Below are 22715 nucleotides of genomic sequence, written 5' to 3'. Positions count from 1 at the left end.
ATTTAGAAAAAACTAATAGAGGGGAGTTTTGAAAATGATATGTGCACAGCACTAGTGTATTGTGCATAACGCTATATATTGAAGGACTGCTTGGTTATAAAGAACCCTCCATTTGACCCCCGAGACCAGCAAAAACTGTTAGATAACCTACTAGACTTCTTCAAGAACTTTATGAACATAAACTTTATGTCGGAAGACCGCCTTAAAGCCTATCATAATTTGCGACGTGCTTTTGTGCCTGCGAATCTCAAAGAGACTGTAATCGTTAAATTTGTGTACTTTTATGACAAGGATGCTATTATGCCGCCTCTAAGAAAAAGTCATTAAGGAACTACTCGAAAAATCCTTTGAACGGTAAAAACATTTATGTGAATGAACGTTTACCTAGTTTTGAAATGGATTTAAAAAGTGCCGTTGATAAGCTTGGATATTTGACTGTTACAAAGAATTGTGCTATCAATGCAATGATGGGAACACAAAGTATGTTGCTATTAACAACTTGGAGGACTTAAAAAATTTGCATTAGCTCGTCTTTCGCGATCCTAAACCAGATCTTCCTAACATAGTAAGATTCTGGATGAGTTTATAGTTGTTATGAAAGAAGAAAAAACCCTAGAAAAATTGTTGCAATTGTTCTGACCGAAACATGGATAAAAGATAATTCATCGGCAAACGTCTATAAGATTGATGGTTTCAATTCACCGATAAAGTGCGGTCAAGCCAGCAGTGGAGGCGGAGTTTCAGTCTCTGTAAAAGACGGGCTAAAAATTAGGGTTGTCAAAAAAGCGCCGAAGACCTTTGCAAATTTTAACCTTGCAAATTCAAACGAACCCAAAAGATATCCTCAATATCACAGCTCTCTATAAGTCACCACAAACGCGCCATAACATGTTCCTAAACAAACTTACTGATCACTTAACAACTGTGGGATACCTGAGTGGGAATAATTTGTTATGTGGTAACTTTAACTTAAACATGCGTTTGCCTAGGAATGAAGCAACGAGTTTGAAATATTTATTGGACGCATTTGGTCTGACAATTACGAATAATCTCTACCCCACAAGAACTACAAGTAACACGGCGACATGCCTAGACGTGTTTTTCTTGGATTTTGAATGCGACATACATGTCCAAGATTACAATGTTAGTGACCACAGTTTAGTTATTTGAAAATGCCCACCTCCTTAACAATGATTACAGAAAACGCTTTCAGAAGATGAAAGTGGAAAAAACTTGAGTGCGAGGACTTCAAACTGTTTTTCAGCTACAATTTAAACACTGCCCTTAATGATCAAAGACAGAATTTTCACCTCATGGAATTGAACTCCGCGTTTATTTTCTTCAATTCAGTTTTAGAAACTACACTCGATACTTTCCTAACCCTCAAATTTAACAAAGCTAACAAAAAAGAGAGACTGGATTGAGAATGATGTAAAGAAAGCTAGAAATTTAAAACAACAATTCTGGCTACGGTATAAAAACGAACCAACCCTCATTAAATTTTGAATTGGAAAGCAAAAAACACAAGTCAAAGCTATGATAAAACATAAAAAGCAAGAATTCTTTGAACATAAAATTCCCCGAGAGTTTTACCAAACCATAAAACAGTTAGAGAAAGATTGCTAGGAACCTAAAATTCTTATCGATAAATACTCAACACCAGCAAAATTCAATGCCTTCTTCGTAAAAGTCGGACATAAACTGCAATCCAATACAAACATTATTCCAGCTGAAGCTGTTGCAAATGTGACAAGGATCTCAAAAACTTTTTACGTAAAGCCCTTTGAGGATCAAGTCTTTAATTTTATTTAGTCTTTGAAACCTAAACGCTCTACAGATCACTATGAAATGTCAAACTGGTTCTTGAAAATGAAAATTATTAACCCAGTGGTGGTTTCTCTCTATATTCTATTCAACCAACTTTTGGAAGAAGAAAACATTCCAACTTATTTAAAAATAGCTAAGGTAATACCGCTACACAAAAATGGAATGAGGAACGAAGAGACTAATAACCGACCTATTGCACTGACTCCAGTACTGTCCAAAGTTTTTGAAAAGCTTTTAGCAAGGAACATCACAGAGTTTTTAAAAAAATAATATAATCAATGTAGAACAATATGGCTTCAGGGAGAAAAGAAGCACAGTTGATGCAATTTCAAAACTGGTAGAAATCATAAGATTGTCTCCAAACTTCCAGGCAACTTTCTCTGACTTAGCTAGAGCATTTGACACCGTAGACCATAAAACTCTGATCCTTAAGCTTGAAAAAATAAGTTTCCGTGCCCCAACAAACCGAATTCTTACCTCCTAACTAACTGGTCGAGAACAATATGTTGAGTTTAACCAATCCACATCTAGCTGTTTACCAGTTATTTGTGGAGTACCTCAGGGGTCTGTTTTAGGACCACCTGTGTTTCTAATCTAAATTAATGACCTTCCCACTTTACAAACTAAATATCAGATAGTTCTCTTCGCCGACGATACCGCTGTGGTAAACTAGGCGCTGACACGGCAGACGATTTTGAAAAATATGAAACTGGGTGGCTCTAAACAGTCTTTCCCTAAATAAAACGAAAACTAAAACACTTATTGTTGGCACGGCAGCAAGCGCCAATCAGGCTAAGCAGGTTGTTCCAAATAGTAAAGTAGTGACTTCTGCAAAGTACTCAGTTCTCGAAATAGACCACAAGTTGAGTTTCAAGGAGCATGCAAATCAGTTGCTGAAAAAACTGCCAAAAATGTTCCGTTGCCGTATCAACTCAAAAAGTTTTTGCCTTCTTCGGAATTATTTAGAGCATATAAATCCTTTATTCAGTCAATCTATCAGTGTGGCATACTGGTGTACTGTACTGCTGATAAAAAACGGAAAAAATAGAAAATCAACAGGAACTATTGATCCAAATCATTTTTTAAAAAAAAGAAAGTTCGAATCGACACTCAAATTGCGATCAAAATACAAAATACCCCAAGTGGGGGAACTTCGTGTCTACGAGCGTTTGAAGCTTCTGGCAGCTGTTTTAAGACAAACACTTGCCCATCCAGATGTAAACAGCTACAAAAGCACCAAAGAAATTCACACACTTTTTGATCCGGAGAAAAGAAATAAACTTTTGAAAACTGAAATAAGACTTACAAAACGAAAAAAAGTCCATTAAAGTTCGCGTCAGGATCCTCTATAATGTTTTAGTGAAGTGTGACATAAGTGTTTTAAAAATATTCTACTACTTGGCAAAAAAACAATTAGACTCTTATTTGCATAGTATTAGAGATGTCTACATATATGAGAATCCAGAATTACTCGCTATCTTTTTTTGGTAACAGAAAAGCTCTCAAGATGTTTCAAGACACCTGAGAACGGACAGTAATAGTCTAATGGTGCTCTTGCAAACTGATAATAACTTACTGATTGTATGTTTATTCTGTCATTTGGTATCAGTTTGAGAACGAATATTATTATTATTATTATTATTATTATTATTATTATTATTATTATTATTATTATTATTATTATTATTATTATTATTATTATTATTATTATTATTATTATTATTATTATTATTATTATTACTATTATTATTATTATTATTATTATTACTTAACAGAAAACGTGCTGTTATACTACATTTTTCATCGGTTACGGGCCATGTAAAGTAGACTATACATATTTTTTTCTTGAAAATGACTGAAAAAGTGCTTTTCAAGCCATTATATCAGGGAATTATTCAACAAAATAAATGAACCGTCCAGTAGAAAGCCAAAGTTGCTTTAGTTTCGGCTGGTGTCCCAATTATTCACACCTATTTGTTTATTTGTTTAACCCCTATCATTCACTCCTCTGTCATTTCACCCCAATTTTAATCTTTTGTAGAATTGGTATTATTAACATTGGCACTATAAGCATTTGGCCATGACCCTCGGGAACATGCCTGTAATACCGATTCCTAAATTGCCGGGTGAAATGATAGAGGGGTGAACTGAAATGGTGTCAATTAAGATAAGCGGACTTATATGATTCCGGGTGAAAAGAAGTAGAACCATTTCGGCTATATAGGACTAGCAAGTGGGGGTGGCAAGCGGAAAAGATGTAAATATGAAATCATGGTACTATTGTTGGACTGAATACACATTTGCAGCTGAATAACTTTTGGAATTAGTTCGGATGACACTGGAAAGAAAAATTTTTTGTTATGTCATAACTCTTTTCTAACAACGGTGCCATGGTGTAGTGGTTATCACATCTGCCTAACACGCAGAAGGTCCCCAGTTCGAGCCTGCGTGGCATCACTTTTGCAAAGTATATTATTCACCAAGACCAAAACTATTCTTGCAGATGTTAAAAGACTGATCAAATGTTCCTAAAACTTAAGTTTGAAAATCAATTTTGACAAACCAAAAGAATATTCATTCATTCATTCAAATAATCAAGCAGTACATGCACAATTTTTTTTCAAGCAGCAAACCAAACGGACCAATGCAGAAGAAGTTTGCAGAAGAAGAATGCAGAATTGTTCACAGTTGATATTGTTGACATTAGTATCCTGTTAATTGGTCCTGTTTTTGTAATTAATTAACAAAGTGATTCCCGCATCGCGGGTACCAAGTCAATTTAATAATAATAATAATTGGTTAGATTCACGGGAAAAGTTAAAATGGGGTCACAAATCACAATGTGGTCAAATAAAAATAGTGTATTTGGAAACAAAGAACAGTCAATCACTTTATCTCTTTCTAGATCACTGAGCTGAGTACTTTTAGATGGTAGAAGACCCGAACCCAAATGAAGCGTTCTGACAATAACTTCAGTTTGAATTTTGCGACAGTTCAGAAAATAATATTTAATATTATCGCAAAAAAACAATATTAAACTATGATACATATACAAGCTGCGCAAGGACACTCCACGAGTTGAACCAATGATGATTTTAAGAGATTGCATGTTTTTTATTTTTAGTGTCTGCATACCAATTGATCCAAAGAGGGGGGTCAAGCAGAGAAGGAAGATGGCATATGAGTAACCTGTCATTAGAGAGTAATTAGGTAGATTCATTTTGTATGCATGCAAGTAATCATAGAAAACGCAGATGCACGTTAAAAAAAATGTCGAAGGCCAGCAGTGCCAGAAACATAGCCAGAAGTTGACTTTCATAAAAATTTGACATTTTCAAACCTAAAAGTTCCGTGCTTTAGGCAAGGTTACGTGACTCTGTAGAGTCACTTCGAAATTCTGCTTCCACTCCTCTAACCACTACATGGTCCTCGATAAGCGCCGGAAGTTCTCAGTGACTTCAAGCAGCGTCACTTAATTTATAGATCGTGCTTTGAGAGAAGATGTTTGGACAACTTACGACTCCTCCTTTTAAGAAGAACTGGTACTCGTCAATGTTGAGCTTCTGTGCCGCCTCCAGGATCTTGGCACACATCTGGAAGGAGAAGAGCAGTTTGTGTCGCTCGAACAGACCACGACATGTATACCTGTGCAAAAAACACGAACATTTCTTTTTTACATTCGTTCGCATTCCAGAGCCTCTTTAAAAATAAAACCTACCACATCATTTAAGGCAACTCGGGTACTTCAGGTTATAGCTTCGATTCTTTCCCATGATTAAAACCTACTAGGAAAATAAAGCCTCAACAACATAGTACAATTGGCGAGGCTATAGACTACAGACCCCAAAGCTGGTAACGCTAAAGCGGGTAAGACTCCAAAGCTAGATTGTACAAATGCCAAACAAATAAAGAGACTGAATGAAGAACGTCTAACTGGATTGCGTCATGGAAAGCTCAAGGATGGCTCAGTCTTCAAGGCCTCGAGAACAATTACCTTTTAAATCTCGAAAACAAAAAAACATAGGTGTATGAACGAAAAGATAGCCTCCAAAGCAAATAACTCAGTGGAGTAACAAATGATGCATTAGATTGATGAGGTATACAATTATTAAGAAAGCGAGTCAAGACGAACACCAAAATCAAACAACAACAACAACAACAAACATTAATTACATCAAAAACTTTGTCCGTTCTAAAAAACAAAATTTAATAACAAAGTCAAAATAGCGTCAGAAAAAACTGAAGCTAAACTAAAACTAAACTTGTAATTCACCGAAAGGATATGGGACCAGTCCATAATAAGGCTTGGTAACAATTCGACAATAAAGATGAAAAACAGCAGAGTTGAAAAATTCGCTTATTTTTTTTTTAAAAAAAACAATTAATTTCAAATTAATGAAAACCCTTAAAAATTAAATAAAATATGCCATAGGTTTACAATTACCAATGCTTCTATAGAAGGGAATTAGGAACTGTCGGTATTCAATTTTTTATGCGGTGACAAGACGAACAACAAATAGACAACAATGGAAAAATCAATAAAAACTTGCCAGAAAACACTTTCGAAGCCGTAAAGTCATACTTTGGCCCTCAAAATCTGTAGACAAAAAAGAAAAAAAATTAGGTAATACTTGTTTTTTTTCGAAAAAAAAACTATAGTCAAAGACATGAAAGCCTATAAATACAAAATGAAATAATAAAATAGGTTCATTTATTCTTACAAGGGAAGCCCTTGAGACCTGCAATTATCCAGAATATGTCTTAGGTCTACCAAAAGAACGTCAAATATGACAACAATCAAAAATTAGTTTACTTTTTTTGTGAAGAACCCGTGTCGAAGCCAGTAAATCCACAACGAATTCTTTAAAAACATTAGATTTTCTGGCACCAATCCCGTTTTATACCTTCCCTTAACAAAAAAATATCATACCTGTAATTAACGGGATCAGGTAACAAACAGACAATAAAAGGAACTAAATTGCGAAGCTAAAGTTTTTTTATTTATTTTGGAAAACAATTGATTTCAAAGTTATGAAAGTCGTCAGCTATCTACTAATATCAGAATATCAGTTCATCTATTTTTTAATGAATACTCAATGAAAGCGGGTCATTGTACAGAAAATTTCATACGACTAAAAAGACAAAGTGAAAACGACAGTTACAGACAAAATTAAAAAAATTCATTTACTTTCTTCAAGAAAGTATTGTCGATGCCGTTAAAACCAGAGTCTATATCCTGAAGGATTTTGATATTATCCATTATGTCTTTTTTTAAATGCAAATAATGAGATATATGAACTGTCAATAGCGTGATAATGTGACAATAACATCTACTAATATCGGCTCATCTATTCTTCCATGAAAAGCTAACGAAACCGTGCCATTGCACCGGAAATTTCATTCGACACAAAAGACAAAGTAAAAACGACAAAGAAAAAATTCAATTGAATTCTCCGAGAAAGTAGTGTCGAAGCCGTTCAAACCAAAATCTATATCTTTAGGGAGTTTAATAATATCAATTGTTCATTATTTTGAACACCATTTTTGTGATATTTGAACTGTTATAAACTGAATAAACTGTTATAACTGAAATAACGTTATAATGTGACAAAACTAGAAAACATGAAAAACGGTAAAAAAAAAACCTAGAAGTAAAAAAAAAGTGAAATCTAGTAGTATCAAAGCCAGAAAAAAACAACTTAAGTTGTAAAACCGCAATAAAAATTGAACTGAAATTCAGCAGAAAGAAGAAGCATTCTTTCATTGCCAAGACTAAGCTACAAATTGACCAAATTAAGAAAAAAATGGATGCAAAGTTCAATCATTTTTTATTCAAAAATCGAATGTTTTTAAAATTCAAATTAAAGGTAAGCTTTCAAGTAATAAACTAGATACATAAATTTGGACCTAATTAGGAAACCGATTGGACCTATCACTAGTGAGCTTTGATTTGAACTGTTTTGTTATTTAATTAATTTAAAATGAATTAATATAAATTTAAATTTTTTTTAATAAAAAAAGACCTACTGATTGCAATCCAATTTTTTTTGGATAGTAAAAGTCCAAGATTGCTCTAAAACTAGCCCTGCTAATGCTTATCGTCCATTAAGACCCTTAGTTTTTCGAATGTCATAGATTTAGATTTTTCGTTAGTTAAAATATCAAAAATAAATGCTCCGTTTTTGATATTCAACGAGTAAAAATAGCAAAAAACGGCAAGGTTCTAATTACTGAGCACTCTCAAGGGAATTTTAAATAGAAATAGCCCCCGTATGAGTCTACAAAGATTGTGCTAGTGTTATAGTCGTTTTGTACTTCTTGCAAATTTAATCAAAGTGGACAAAAGAAACTTATTTCGTGCTGTTTGTGATGAAAAGGTCTGAATATTGTAATATTTAGCCATAATTTTTGACAAAAAAATTAAATAAAAAAGGCGGCAATATGCTTTTGTTTTTAAAAATAAAATCGAAAACACTTTTTTCAAAAAAAATTAACAAATTTCAGCAAAATTGTCAAATATTTAGTCAAAAATTCCGAAAAACGTGAAAATCAACGGAATTCACTCTACTTCTCTCAAAAGTTAAAACCTCAACAAATCTCTGTAAAAACGAAAATCAAAAAAATCTTTTTGATTCCATATTCTACGCTGGACAAGCTTTCCAATGATACCAGTCTCAACTCTCTACGATGATTATATCGATCGGCCAAAATTGAATGAACAAAAAACCCATTTGAGTATATAGTTCCTCCCCCCCCCTCAAGAGGGGTCGGAACAAATATCATAATTGGCGAAATTTTAGTCAAAAATTCCGAAAAAAAGTGAATGAAATCAACGGAATTCACTCTATTTTCTCGAAAGTTTAAACCCTGATATCTCCCTGTCAAAAACGAAAATCAAAAAAAATCTTTTTAAATCAATATTCTACGCTGGACAAGCTTTCCAATGATACCAGTCTCAACTCTCTACGATGATTATATCGATCGGCCAAAATTGAATGAACAAAAAACCCATTTGAGTATATAGTTCCTCCCCCCCCCCCCTCAAGAGGGGTCGGAACAAATATCATATGTACCAAAAATACTACCAAAAAGTTTAATCTTCTAAAATCGTACTGATGAACAAAATAAAACCCCAACAGCACTAAAGGAAAAATTTCTGGCTCCACAAACTTCTTCGAAAATAACTACCTTGATTGGACCTGATGGTGCCATTTAATGCAGAACATCTGCAGTTAACGGTCCAGAGCCCTGCTAGCTCAGTAGGTAGAGAGTTGTGCTTTTAATCCAACGCTCAAGATTTCGAGTCTCTTGTGGCATTTAATTTCGATAACAGAACGAAATATCAAATCCAAAAAAAATACTACCGATAAATCAATAAATCGTTTAAAACATAAGGATGAAAAACGAAATATAACCAAACATTGAAAGAGATATTTACTGTATGTCAAATTTTTGCAGTGTAAACTAGCAGTGACATCTGTCAGTTTACAAAGACCAAACAGTCGAGAGCCATTTGGGCTGTAACGTTTAGATAACGAAAACAAACAGCAAGTCTACGAAAAATTACTTCCAATAAATCAAACTTTTCAAATGGCTTAAATCAAAAGAATGAATAAACTAAACAACCGAACAATTAAAGAGACATTCTTTGCTTTTCATATTTTATCTCGTATAACTAACTGTCTTTATTAGACTTGGTGACGTCACCAAATGCAAAATGCCTGCAGTCCACGTTCGCGAGCACTGTTAGGGCAGTCGGTAGAGAGTTGTAATTTTAATCTTAATCTAATGGTCAAGGGTTCGAGTCCCCATTGGGGTGTCCCTTTTAGAAAACGAAAACAAAGCCAATACGAGAAAACACTGCCAATAAACCAAACGTCTACACGTTTAAAACATAAGAATGAAACAAAGATAGGGTCAACTAATCCAAAATATCTGCAAGCCACTTGAACGAGCCCTGCTAGCTCATTCGGTAGAGCGTCGGACTTTTAATCCAACGGTCAAGGGTTCGAGTGCATTGTGGGGCGTAATTTTTGATTACGAAACCAAATATCTAAATCTATAAAATAAAATAGTACGAATAAATCAAATGTGTCAAAACGTTTTAGGTGAAAGGATAAAAATCGAAAATTAACCGAACAACATTCAAGGGACATTGTCTGCTTTTCATATTTTCTTCTGTTACAACTGTCTTTGTTAGAGTTGATAAGGTGATCTAATGCAAAATATCCGCAATCCACGTGCACGAGAACTGCTAGCACAGTCGGTAGAGCGTCGGACCTTTAATCCAACGGTCAAAGGTTCGAGTCACTTGTGAGCCTAATTTTTTATTACGAAACCAAATATCTAAATCTATAAAAACAAAACAGTACCAATAAATCAAAGGTGTCAAATCGTTTTAAATAAAAGGATCAAAGTCAATAATTAACTGAACAACATTCAAGGGACATTGTCTGCTTTTCATATTTTCTTCTGTTACAACTGTCTTTGTTAGAGTTGATAGGGTGATCTAATGCAAACTATCCGCAATCCACGTGCACGAGCCCTGCTAGCTCAGTCTAGAGCGTTGGACTTTTAATCCAACGGTCAAGGGTGCAAGTCCCTTGTGGGGCGTAATTTTTGATTACGAAACCAAATATCTATATCTATAAAACAAAACAGTACCAATAAATCAAAGCCGTCAAATCGTTTTAAACAAAAGGATGAAAAAGCCATTAAATAACCGAACAACATTCAAGGGACGTTGTCTGCTTTTCATATTTTCTTCTGTTACAACCATCTTTTTAGAGTTGATAGGGTAAACTAATGCAAAATATCTGCAATCCAAGTTCACGAGACCTGCAAGCTGAGTCGGTAGAGCGTTGGACTTTTAATCCAACGGACAAGGGTTCGAGTCCCTTGTGGGGCGAAACTTTTTGATTACGAAACCAAATATCGAAATTTACAAAAAAATCAGTACCAATAAATCAAATGTGTCAAAACATTTTAAACAAAAGGACGGAAACCAATAATTAACCGAACAACATTCAAGGGACATTGTCTGCTTTTCATATTTTCTTCTGTTACAACCATCTTTGTTAGAGTTGATAGGGTGAACTAATCCAAAATATCTGCAAGCCACGTGAACGAGCCCTGCTAGCTCAGTCTAGAGCGTTGGACTTTTAATCCAACGGTCAAGGGTGCAAGTCCCTTGTGGGGCGTAATTTTTGATTACGAAACCAAATATCTAAATCTATAAAAACAAAACAGTACCAATAAATCAAAGGTGTCAAATCGTTTTAAATAAAAGGAGCAAAATCAATAATTAACCGAACAACATTCAAGGGACATTGTCTGCTTTTCATATTTTCTTCTGTTACAACTGTCTTTGTTAGAGTTGATAGGGTGATCCAATGCAAAATATCCGCAATCCACGTGCACGAGCCCTGCTAGCTCAGTCTAGAGCGTTGGACTTTTAATCCAACGTTCAAGGGTGCAAGTCCCTTGTGGGGCGTAATTTTTTATTACGAAACCAAATATCTAAATCTATAAAACAAAACAGTACCAATAAATCAAAGGCGTCAAAACGTTTTGAACAAAAGGATCAAAATCAATAATTAACCGAACAACATTCAAGGAACATTGTCTGCTTTTCAAATTTTCTTCTGTTACAACTGTCTTTGTTAGAGTTGATAGGGTGATCCAATGCAAAATATCCGCAATCCACGTGCACGAGCCCTGCTAGCTCAGTCTAGAGCGTTGGACTTTTAATCCAACGGTCAAGGTTGCAAGTCCCTTGTGGGGCGTAATTTTTGATTACGAAACCAAATATCTAAATCTATAAAACAAAACAGTACCAAAAAATCAAAGGCGTCAAATTGTTTTAAACAAAAGGATGAAAGCCATTAAATAACCGAACAACATTCAAGGGACATTGTCTGCTTTTCACAGTTTCTTCTGTTACAACAATTTTTTTAGAGTTGATAGGGTAAACTAATGCAAAATATCTGCAACCCAAGTGCACGAGACCTGCAAGCTGAGTCGGTAGAGCGTTGGACTTTTAATCCAACGGTCAAGGGTTCGATTCCCTTGTGGGGCAAAACTTTTTGATTACGAAACCAAATATCGAAATTTACAAAAAATCAGTACCAATAAATCAAATGTGTCAAATCATTTTAAATAAAAGGACGGAAACCAATAATCAACCGAACAACATTCAAGGGACATTGTCTGCTTTTCATATTTTCTTCTGTTACAACCATCTTTGTTAGAGTTGATAGGGTGATCTAATGCAAAATATCCGCAATCCACGTGCACGAGACCTGCTAGCTCAGTCGGTAGAGCGTTGGACTTTTAATCCAACGGTCAAGGTGCAAGTCCCTGGTGGGGCGTAACCTTTGATTACGAAACCAAATATCTAAATCTATAAAACGAAACAGTACCAATAAATCAAAGGCGTCAAATCGTTTTAAACAAAAGGATGAAAACCATTAAATAACCGAACAACATTCAAGGGACATTGTCTTTTTTTCATATTTTCTTCTGTTACAACCATCTTTGTTAGAGTTGATAGGGTAAACTAATGCAAAATATCTGCAATCCACGAGCACGAGCCCTGCAAAATGAGTCGGTAGAGCGTTGGACTTTTAATCCAACGGTCAAGGGTTCGAGTCCCTTGTGGGGCGAAATTTTTTGATTACGAAACCAAATATCTAAATTTACAAAAAAATCAGTACCAATAAATCAAATGTGCCAAATCATTTTAAATAAAAGGACGGAAACCAATAATTAACCGAACAACATTCAAGGGACATTGTCTGCTTATCATATTTTTTTCTGTTACAACTGTCTTTGTTAGAGTTGATAGGGTGATCTAATGCAAAATATCCGCAATCCACGTGCAAGAGACCTGCTAGCTGAGTCGGTAGAGCTTTGGAACTTTAATCCAACGGTCAAGGGTTCGGGTCCCTTGCGGGGCGTAATTTTTGATTACGAAACCAAATATCTAAATCTATAAAAACAAAACAGTACCAATAAATCAAAGGTGTCAAATCGTTTTAAATAAAAGGATCAATCAATAAATAACCGAACAACATTCAAGGGACATTGTCTGCTTTTCATATTTTCTGTTACAACTGTCTTTGTTAGAGTTGATAGGGTGATCTAATGCAATATATGCGCAATCCACGTGCACGAGACCTGCTAGCTCAGTCTAGAGCGTTGTGATTTTTATCCAACGGTCAAGGGTGCAACTCCCTTGTGGGGCGTAAACTTTTGATTACGAAACCAAATATCTAAATCTATAAAACAAAACAGTACCAATAAATCAAAGGCGTCAAATTGTTTTAAACAAAAGGATGAAAGCCATTAAATGACCGAACAACATTCAAGGGACATTGTCTGCTTTTCACATTTTCTTCTGTTACAACAATTTTTTTAGAGTTGCTAGGGTAAACTAATGCAAAATATCTGCAACCCAAGTGCACGAGACGTGCAAGCTGAGTCGGTAGAGCGTTGGAATTTTAATCCAACGGTCAAGGGTTCGATTCCCTTGTGGGGCAAAACTTTTTGATTACGAAACCAAATATCGAAATTTACAAAAAATCAGTACCAATAAATCAAATGTGTCAAATCATTTTAAATAAAAGGACGGAAACCAATAATCAACCGAACAACATTCAAGGGACATTGTCTGCTTTTCATATTTTCTTCTGTTACAACCATCTTTGTTAGAGTTGATAGGGTGATCTAATGCAAAATATCCGCAATCCACGTGCACGAGACCTGCTAGCTCAGTCGGTAGAGCATTGGACTTTTAATCCAACGGTCAAGGTGCAAGTCCCTTGTGGGGCGTAACCTTTGATTACGAAACCAAATATCTAAATCTATACAACGAAACAGTACCAATAAATCAAAGGCGTCAAATCGTTTTAAACAAAAGGATGAAAACCATTAAATAACCGAACAACATTCAAGGGACATTGTCCTTTTTTCATATTTTCTTCTGTTACAACCATCTTTGTTAGAGTTGATAGGGTAAACTAATGCAAAATATCTGCAATCCACGTGCACGAGCCCTGCAAAATGAGTCGGTAGAGCGTTGGACTTTTAATCCAACGGTCAAGGGTTCGAGTCCCTTGTGGGGCGAAATTTTTTGATTACGAAACCAAATATCTAAATTTACAAAATCAGTACCAATAAATCAAATGTGCCAAATCATTTTAAATAAAAGGACGGAAACCAATAATTAACCGAACAACATTCAAGGGACATTGTCTGCTTATCATATTTTTTTCTGTTACAACTGTCTTTGTTAGAGTTGATAGAGTGATCTAATGCAAAATATCCGCAATCCACGTGCAAGAGACCTGCTAGCTGAGTCGGTAGAGCTTTGGAACTTTAATCCAACGGTCAAGGGTTCGGGTCCCTTGTGGGGCGTAATTTTTGATTACGAAACCAAATATCTAAATCTATAAAAACAAAACAGTACCAATAAATCAAAGGTGTCAAATCGTTTTAAATAAAAGGATCAATCAATAAATAACCGAACAACATTCAAGGGACATTGTCTGCTTTTCATATTTTCTTCTGTTACAGCAGTCTTTGCTAGAAATGATAGGGTAAACTAATGCAAAATATCTGCAATCCACGTGCACGAGCCCTGCAAGCTGAGTCGGAAGAGCGTTGGGCTTTAAATCCAACGGACAAGGTTTCGAAGCCCTTGTGGGGCGAAATTTTTTGATTACGACACCAAATATCTAAGTTTATAAAATATCAGTACCAATTAAGCAAATGTGTCAAATCGTTTTGAATAAGGGATGAAAACCAATAATTAACCGAGCAACATTCAAGAGACATTGCCCGTTTTTCATATTTTCTTCTGTTACAACTGTCTTTGTTAGAGTTAACAGGGTGAACTAATTCAAAATATCTGCAAGCCACGTGCACGAGACCTGCTAGCTCAGTCGGTAGAGCGTTGGACTTTCAATCTAACGGTCAGGGGTTCGAGTCTTCTGTGGGGGCGTAACTTCTTTGATTACAAAACCAAATATCTAGATCTATAAAAATAGTACCAATAAATCAATTGTGTCAAATAGTTTTAATTAAAAGGATCAAAATCAATAATTAACCGAACAACATTCAAGGGACATTGCTGCTTTTCATATTTTCTTCTGTTACAACAGTCTTTGCTAGAGTTGATAGGGTAAACTAATGCAAAATATCTGCAATCCACGTGCACGAGCCCTGCAAGCTGAGTCGGAAGAGCGTTGGGCTTTAAATCCAACGGACAAGGTTTCGAAGCCCTTGTGGGGCGAAATTTTTTTATTACGACACCAAATATCTAAGTTTATAAAAAATCAGTACCAATTAAGCAAATGTGTCAAATCGTTTTGAATAAAAGGATGAAAACCAATAATTAACCGAGCAACATTCAAGAGACATTGCCTGCTTTTCATATTTTCTTCTGTTACAACTGTCTTTGTTAGAGTTAATAGGGTGAACTAATTCAAAATATCTGCAAGCCACGTGCACGAGCCCTGCTAGCTCAGTCGGTAGTGCGTTGGACTTTCAATCCAACGGTCAGGGGTGCGAGTCTTCTGTGGGGCGTAACTTCTTTGATTACAAAACCAAATATCTAGATCTATAAAAATAGTACCAATAAATCAATTGTGTCAAATAGTTTTAATTAAAAGAATCAAAATCAATAATTAACCGAACAACATTCAAGGGACATTGCCTGTTTTTCGAATTTTCTTCTGTTACAACTGTCTTTGTTAGAGTTGATAGGGTAAACTAATGCAAGATATCTGCAATCCACGTGCACGAGCCCTGCAAGCTGAGTCGGTAGAGCGTTGGGCTTTAAATCCAACGGACAAGGTTTCGAAGCCCTTGTGGGGCGAAATTTTTTTATTACGACACCAAATATCTAAGTTTATAAAAAATCAGTACCAATAAATCAAATGTGTCAAATCATTTAAAAAAAAGGACGAAAACCAATAATTAACCGAACAAAATTCAAGGGACATTGTCTGCTTTTCATATTTTCTTCTGTTACAACTGTCTTTGTTAGAGTTGATAGGGTGATCTAATGCAAAATATCCGCAATCCACGTTCACGGGACCTGCTAGCTCAGTCGGTAGAGCGTTGGACCTTTAATCCAACGGTCAAGGGTTCGAGTCCCTTGTGGGTCGTAATTTTTGATTACGAAACCAAATATCTAAATCTATAAAACAAAACAGTACCAATAAATCAAAGGTGCCAAATCGTTTTAAAAAAAAGGATCAAAATCAATAATTAACCGAACAACATTCAAGGGACATTGCCTGCTTTTCATATTTTCTTCTGTTACAACTGTCTTGGTTAGAGTTGATAGGGTGATCTAAAGCAAAATATCCGCAATCCACGTGCACGAGCCCTGCTAGCTCAGTCTAGAGCGTTGGACTTTTAATCCAACGGTCAAGGGTGCAAATCCCTTGTGGGGCGTAAGTTTTTGATTACGAAACCAAATATCTAAATTTATAAAAAAATCAGTACCAATAAGTCAAATGTGTCAAATGGTTTTAAACAAAAGGATGAAAACCATTAAATAACCGAACAACATTCAAGGGACATTGTCTGCTTTTCATATTTTCTTCTGTTACAACTGTCTTTGTTAGAGTTGATAGGGTGATCTAAGGCAAAATATCCGTAATCCACGTGCACGAGACTTGCTAGCTCAGTTGGTAGAGCGTTGGAACTTCAATCCAACGGTCAAGGGTTCGAGTACTTTGTGGGGCGAAATTTTTGATTACGAACCCAAATATCTAAATCTATAAAACAAAAAAGTACCAATAAATCAAAGGTGTCAAATCGTTTTAAACAAAAGGATCAAAATCAATAATTAACCGAACAACATTCAAGGGACATTGCCTGCTTTTCATATTTTCTTCTGTTACAACTGTCTTTGTTAGAGTTGATAGGGTGATCTAATGCAAAAAATCCGCAATCCACGTGCACGAGTCCTGCTAGCTCAGTCTAGAGCGTTGGACTTTTAATCCAACGGTCAAGGGTGCAAATCTTTTGTGGGGCGTAATTTTTGATTACGAAACCAAGTATCTAAATCTATAAAACAAATCAGTACCAATAAATCAAAGGTGTCAAATCGTTTTAAACAAAAGGATCAAAATCAATAATTAACCGAACAACATTCAAGGGACATTGCCTGCTTTTCATATTTTCTTCTGTTACAACAGTCTTTGCTAGAGTTGATAGGGTAAACTAATGAAAAATATCTGCAATCCACGTGCACGAGCCCTGCAAGCTGAGTCGGTAGAGCGTTGGACTGTTAATCCAACGGTCAAGGGTGCAAGTCCCTTGTGGGGCGTAACTTTTTGATTACGAAACCAAATATCTAAATTTATAAAAAAAAAAATCAGTACCAATAAATCAAATGTGTCAAATGGTTTTAAACAAAAGGATGAAAACCATTAAATAACCGAACAACATTCAAGGGACATTGTCTGCTTTTCATATTTTCTTCTGTTACAACTGTCTATGTTAGAGTTGATAGGGTGATCTAATGCAAAATATCCGTAATCCACGTGCACGAGACTTGCTAGCTCAGTTGGTAGAGCGTTGGAACTTCAATCCAACGGTCAACGGTTCGAGTACTTTGTGAGGCGAAATTTTTGATTACGAACCCAAATATCTAAATCTATAAAACAAAACAGTACCAATAAATCAAAGGTGTCAAATCGTTTTAAATAAAAGGATCAAAATCAATAATTAACCGAACAACATTCAAGGGACATTGCCTGCTTTCCATATTTTCTTCTGTTACACCTGTCTTTGTTAGCGTTGATAGGGTGATCTAATGCAAAAAATCCGCAATCCACGTGCACGAGTCCTGCTAGCTCAGTCTAGAGCGTTGGACTTTTAATCCAACGGTCAAGGGTGCAAATCCCTTTTGGGGCGTAATTTTTGATTACGAAACCAAGTATCTAAATCTATAAAACAAAACAGTACCAATAAATCAAAGGTGTCAAATCGTTTTAAATAAAAGGATCAAAATCAATAATTAACCGAACAACATTCAAGGGACATTGCCTGCTTGTCATATTTTCTTCTGTTACAACTGTCTTTGTTAGAGTTGATAGGGTGATCTAATGCAAAACGCCCGTACTCCACGTGCACGAGACTTGCTAGCTCAGTTGGTAGAGCGTTGGAACTTCAATCCAACGGTCAAGGGTTCTAGTACTTTGTGGGGCGAAATTTTTGATTACGAACCCAAATATCTAAATCTATAAAACAAAACTACCAATAAATCAAAGGTGTCAAATCGTTTTAAATAAAAGGATCAAAAACAATAATTAACAGAACAACATTCAAGGGACATTGCCTGCTTTTCATATTTTCTTCTGTTACAACTGTCTTTGTTAGAGTTGATAGGGTGATCTAATGCAAACAATCCGCAATCCACATGAACGAGTCCTGCTAGCTCAGTCTAGAGCGTTGGACTTTTAATCCAACGGTCAAGGGTGCAAATCACTTGTGGGGCGTAATTTTTGATTACGAAACCAAGTATCTAAATCTATAAAACAAAACAGTACCAATAAATCAAAGGTGTCAAATCGTTTTAAATAAAAGGATCAAAATCAATAATTAACCGAACAACATTCAAGGGACATTGCCTGCTTTTCATATTTTCTTCTGTTACAACTGTCTTTGTTAGAGTTGATAGGGTGATCTAATGCAAAATAACCGTAATCCACGTGCACGAGACTTGCTAGCTCAGTTGGTAGAGCGTTGGAACTTCAATCCAACGGTCAAGGGTTCGAGTACTTTGTGGGGCGAAATTTTTGATTACGAACCCAAATATCTAAATCTATAAAACAAAGCAGTACCAATAAATCAAAAGTGTCAAATCGTTTTAAATAAAAGGATCAAAATCAATAATTAACCGAACAACATTCAAGGGACATTGCCTGCTTTTCAAATTTTCTTCTGTTACAACTGTCTTTGTTAGAGTTAATAGGGTGATCTAATGCAAAAAACCCGCAATCCACGTGCACGAGTCCTGCTAGCTCAGTCTAGAGCGTTGGACTTTTAATCCAACGGTCAAGGGTGCAAATCCCTTGTGGAACGTAATTTTTGATTACGAAACCAAGTATCTAAATCTATAAAACAAAACAGTACCAATAAATCAAAGGTGTCAAATCGTTTTAAATAAAAGGATCAAAATCAATAATTAACCGAACAACAATCAAGGGACATTGCCTGCTTTTCATATTTTCTTCTGTTACAACAGTCTTTGCTAGAGTTGATAGGGTAAACTAATGAAAAATATCTGCAATCCACGGGCACGAGCCCTGCAAGCTGAGTCGGTAGAGCGTTGGACTGTTAATCCAACGGTCAAGGGTTCGAAGCCCTTGTGGGGCAAAACTTTTTGATTACGAAACCAAATATCTAAGTTTCTAAAAAATCAATACCAATTAATCAAATGTGTCAAAACGTTTTAAATAAAAGGATGAAAATCAATAATTAACCGAGCAACATTCAGAGACATTGCCTGCTTTTCACATTTTCTTCTGTTACAACTGTCTTTGTTAGAGTTGATAGGGTGATCTAATGCAAAATATCCGCAATCCACGTGCAGGAGACCTGCTAGCTCAGTCGGTAGAGCGTTGGACCTTCAATCCAACGGTCAAGTTTTCGAGTACCTTGTGGGGCGTAATTTTTGATTACGAAACCAAATATCTAAATCTATAAAACAAAACAGTACCAATAAATCAAAGGTGTCAAATCGTTTTAAATAAAAGGATCAATATCAATAATTAACCAAACAACATTCAAGGGACATTGCCTGCTTCTCATATTTTCTTCTGTTAGAACTGTCTTTGTTAGAGTTGATAGGGTGATCTAATGCAAAAAATCCGCAATCCACGTGCGCGAGCCCTGCTAGCTCAGTCTAGAGCGTTGGACTTTTAATCCAACGGTCAAGGGTGCAAATCCCTTGTGGGGCGTAATTTCTGATTACGAAACCAAATATCTAAATCTATAAAACAAAACAGTACCAATAAATCAAAGGTGTCTAACCCTTTTAAATAAAAGGATCAAAATCAATAATTAATCGAACAATATTCAAGGGACATTGCCTGCTTTTCATATTTTCTTCTGTTACAACAGTCTTTGCTAGAGTTGATAGGGTAAACTAATGAAAAATATCTGCAATCCACGTACACGAGCCCTGCAAGCTGAGTCGGTAGAGCGCTGGATTGTTAATCCAACGGTCAAGGGTTCGAAGCCCTTGTGGGGCAAAACTTTTTGATTACGAAACCAAATATCTAAGTTTATAAAAAATCAGTACCAAAAAATCAAAGGTGTCAAATCGTTTTAAATAAAAGGATCAAAATCAATAATTAACCGAACAATATTCAAGGGACATTGCCTGCTTTTCATATTTTCTTCTGTTACAAGTGTCTTTGTTAGAGTTATTAGGGTGAAATAGTCCAAAATATCTGCAAGCCACGTGCACGAGCCCTGCTAGCTCAGTCTAGAGCGTTGGACTTTTAATCCAACGGTCAAGGGTGCAAATCCCTTGTGGGGCGTAATTTCTGATTACGAAACCAAATATCTAAATCTATAAAACAAAACAGTACCAATAAATCAAAGGTGTCTAACCCTTTTAAATAAAAGGATCAAAATCAATAATTAACCGAACAATATTCAAGGGACATTGCCTGCTTTTCATATTTTCTTCTGTTACAACAGTCTTTGCTAGAGTTGATAGGGTAAACTAATGAAAAATATCTGCAATCCACGTACACGAGCCCTGCAAGCTGAGTCGGTAGAGCGCTGGATTGTTAATCCAACGGTCAAGGGTTCGAAGCCCTTGTGGGGCAAAACTTTTTGATTACGAAACCAAATATCTAAGTTTATAAAAAATCAGTACCAAAAAATCAAAGGTGTCGAATCGTTTTAAATAAAAGGATCAAAATCAATAATTAACCGAACAATATTCAAGGGACATTGCCTGCTTTTCATATTTTCTTCTGTTACAAGTGTCTTTGTTAGAGTTATTAGGGTGAAATAGTCCAAAATATCTGCAAGCCACGTGCACGAGCCCTGCTAGCTCAGTCGGTAGAGCGTTGGACTTTGAATCCGAAGGTCAAGGGTTCGAATCTTCTATGGGGCGTAACTTTTTGATTACAAAACCAAATATCTAAATCTATAAAATTAGTACCAATAAATCAAATGTGTCAAATAGTTTTAATTAAAAGGATCAAAATCAATAATTAACCGAACAACATTAAAGGGACATTGCCTGTTTTTCGAATTTTCTTCTGTTACAACTGTCTTTGTTAGAGTTGATAGAGTGATCTAATGCAAAATAGCTGCAATTCACGCGCACGAGCCCTGCAAGCTCACTCGGTAAAGCGTTGGACTTTTAATCCAACGATCAGGGGTTCAAGTCCCTTGTGGGGTGTAACTTTTTGATTACGAAACCAAATATCAAAATTTATAAACAAAAATCAGTACCAATAAATCAAAGGTGTCAAATCGTTTTAAAAAAAGGATGAAAACCATTAAATAACCGAACAACATTCAAGGGACCTTGTCTGCTTTTCATATTTTCTTCTGTTACAACTGTCTTTGTTAGAGTTGATAGGTGAACTAATCCAAAATATCTGCAAACCACGTCCACGCGCGAGCCCTGTTAGCTCAGTCGGTAAAGTGTTGGAGTTTTAATCCAATGGTCAAGGGTTCCAGTTTCTTGTGCGGCGTAACTTTCTGACTACAAAACCAAATATCTAAATCTATAAAAACAAACAGTACCGATAAATCAAATGTGTCAAATCGTTTTAAATAAAAGGATCAAAATCAATAATTAACCGAACAAGATTCAAGGGACATTGTCTGCTTTTCATATTTTCTGTTGCAACTGTCTTTGTTATAGTTGATAGGGTGAACTAATCACAAATATCTGCAATCCACGTTCACGAGAGCTTCTAGCTCAGTCGGTAGAGCGTTGGACTTTTAATCCAATGGTCAAGGGTTCGAGTCCCTTGTGGGGCGCAAATTTTTGATTACGAAGCCAAAAATTTAAAATTGTAAAAAAAAATGAGTACCAATAAATCAAAGGTGTCAAATCGTTTTAAACAAAAGGATGAAAACCATGAAATAACCGAACAACTCTCAAGGGACATTGTCTGCTTTCCATATTTTCTTCTGCTACAACTGTCTTTGTTAGAGTTGATAGGGTGATCTAATGCAAACTATCCGCAATCCACGTGCACGAGCCCTGCTAGCTCAGTCTAGAGCGTTGGACTTTTAATCCAACGGTCAAGGGTGCAAGTCCTTTGTGGGGCGTAATTTTTGATTACGAAACCAAATATCTATATCAATAAAACAAAACAGTACCAATAAATCAAATGTGTCAAATCGTTTTAAATAAAAGGATCAAAATCAATAATTAACCGAACAAGATTCAAGGGACATTGTCTGCTTCTCATATTTTCTGTTACAACTGTCTTTGTTATAGTTGATAGGGTGAACTAATCACAAATATCTGCAATCCACGTTCACGAGAGCTTCTAGCTCAGTCGGTAGAGCGTTGGACTTTTAATCCAAAGGTCAAGGGTTCGAGTCCCTTGTGGGGCGCAAATTTTTGATTACGAAGCCAAAAATTTAAAATTGTAAAAAAAAGAGTACCAATAAATCAAAGGTGTCAAATCGTTTTAAACAAAAGGATGAAAACCATGAAATAACCGAACAACTCTCAAGGGACATTGTCTGCTTTTCATATTTTCTTCTGCTACAACTGTCTTTGTTAGAGTTGATAGGGTGATCTAATGCAAAATATCCGCAATCCACGTGAACGATTCCTGACAGCTCAGTCGGTAGAGCGTTGGACCTTCAATCCAACGGTC

General features: G+C 35.8%; 2 protein-coding genes and 12 non-coding genes across 17 annotated transcripts in view; 12 read left to right on the top strand and 2 right to left on the bottom strand.

Annotated features, from left to right (window-relative positions):
• Positions 1-22715, bottom strand: part of LOC142342901 (dynein axonemal heavy chain 2-like) — a 270510-nt gene that overhangs the window by 47886 nt on the left and 199909 nt on the right. Inside the window, exon 48 of the mRNA XM_075394558.1 lies at positions 5346-5472. Within this exon, the coding sequence (XP_075250673.1) occupies positions 5346-5472 (127 nt within the window). The remainder of the gene's footprint in view (positions 1-5345; positions 5473-22715) is intronic.
• The window catches only part of LOC142342898 (arrestin red cell-like), a 553550-nt gene that overhangs the window by 390769 nt on the left and 140066 nt on the right, over positions 1-22715 (bottom strand). The window lies entirely within an intron of this gene.
• Positions 4212-4284, top strand: Trnav-aac (transfer RNA valine (anticodon AAC)). The gene has a single exon. It is a non-coding gene; the product is annotated as a tRNA-Val (tRNA).
• Positions 10370-10440, top strand: Trnak-uuu (transfer RNA lysine (anticodon UUU)). Its single transcript has one exon. It is a non-coding gene; the product is annotated as a tRNA-Lys (tRNA).
• Positions 10957-11027, top strand: Trnak-uuu (transfer RNA lysine (anticodon UUU)). Its single transcript has one exon. It is a non-coding gene; the product is annotated as a tRNA-Lys (tRNA).
• Positions 11833-11905, top strand: Trnak-uuu (transfer RNA lysine (anticodon UUU)). The gene has a single exon. It is a non-coding gene; the product is annotated as a tRNA-Lys (tRNA).
• Trnak-uuu (transfer RNA lysine (anticodon UUU)) lies at positions 15926-15998 on the top strand. Its single transcript has one exon. It is a non-coding gene; the product is annotated as a tRNA-Lys (tRNA).
• On the top strand, positions 16220-16290 carry Trnak-uuu (transfer RNA lysine (anticodon UUU)). The gene has a single exon. It is a non-coding gene; the product is annotated as a tRNA-Lys (tRNA).
• Positions 19152-19224, top strand: Trnan-guu (transfer RNA asparagine (anticodon GUU)). Its single transcript has one exon. It is a non-coding gene; the product is annotated as a tRNA-Asn (tRNA).
• Trnak-uuu (transfer RNA lysine (anticodon UUU)) lies at positions 19738-19808 on the top strand. The gene has a single exon. It is a non-coding gene; the product is annotated as a tRNA-Lys (tRNA).
• Trnak-uuu (transfer RNA lysine (anticodon UUU)) lies at positions 20323-20393 on the top strand. The gene has a single exon. It is a non-coding gene; the product is annotated as a tRNA-Lys (tRNA).
• Positions 20908-20980, top strand: Trnaq-uug (transfer RNA glutamine (anticodon UUG)). The gene has a single exon. It is a non-coding gene; the product is annotated as a tRNA-Gln (tRNA).
• Trnak-uuu (transfer RNA lysine (anticodon UUU)) lies at positions 21791-21861 on the top strand. Its single transcript has one exon. It is a non-coding gene; the product is annotated as a tRNA-Lys (tRNA).
• On the top strand, positions 22376-22446 carry Trnak-uuu (transfer RNA lysine (anticodon UUU)). Its single transcript has one exon. It is a non-coding gene; the product is annotated as a tRNA-Lys (tRNA).

Source organism: Convolutriloba macropyga, chromosome 7, assembly GCF_964194025.1.
Source record: "Convolutriloba macropyga chromosome 7, txConMacr16.3, whole genome shotgun sequence".
NCBI lineage: Eukaryota > Metazoa > Xenacoelomorpha > Acoela > Convolutidae > Convolutriloba > Convolutriloba macropyga.
The sequence above is the reverse complement of the archived record's forward strand: the minus strand, read 5'-3'. Positions and strand labels throughout refer to the sequence as shown.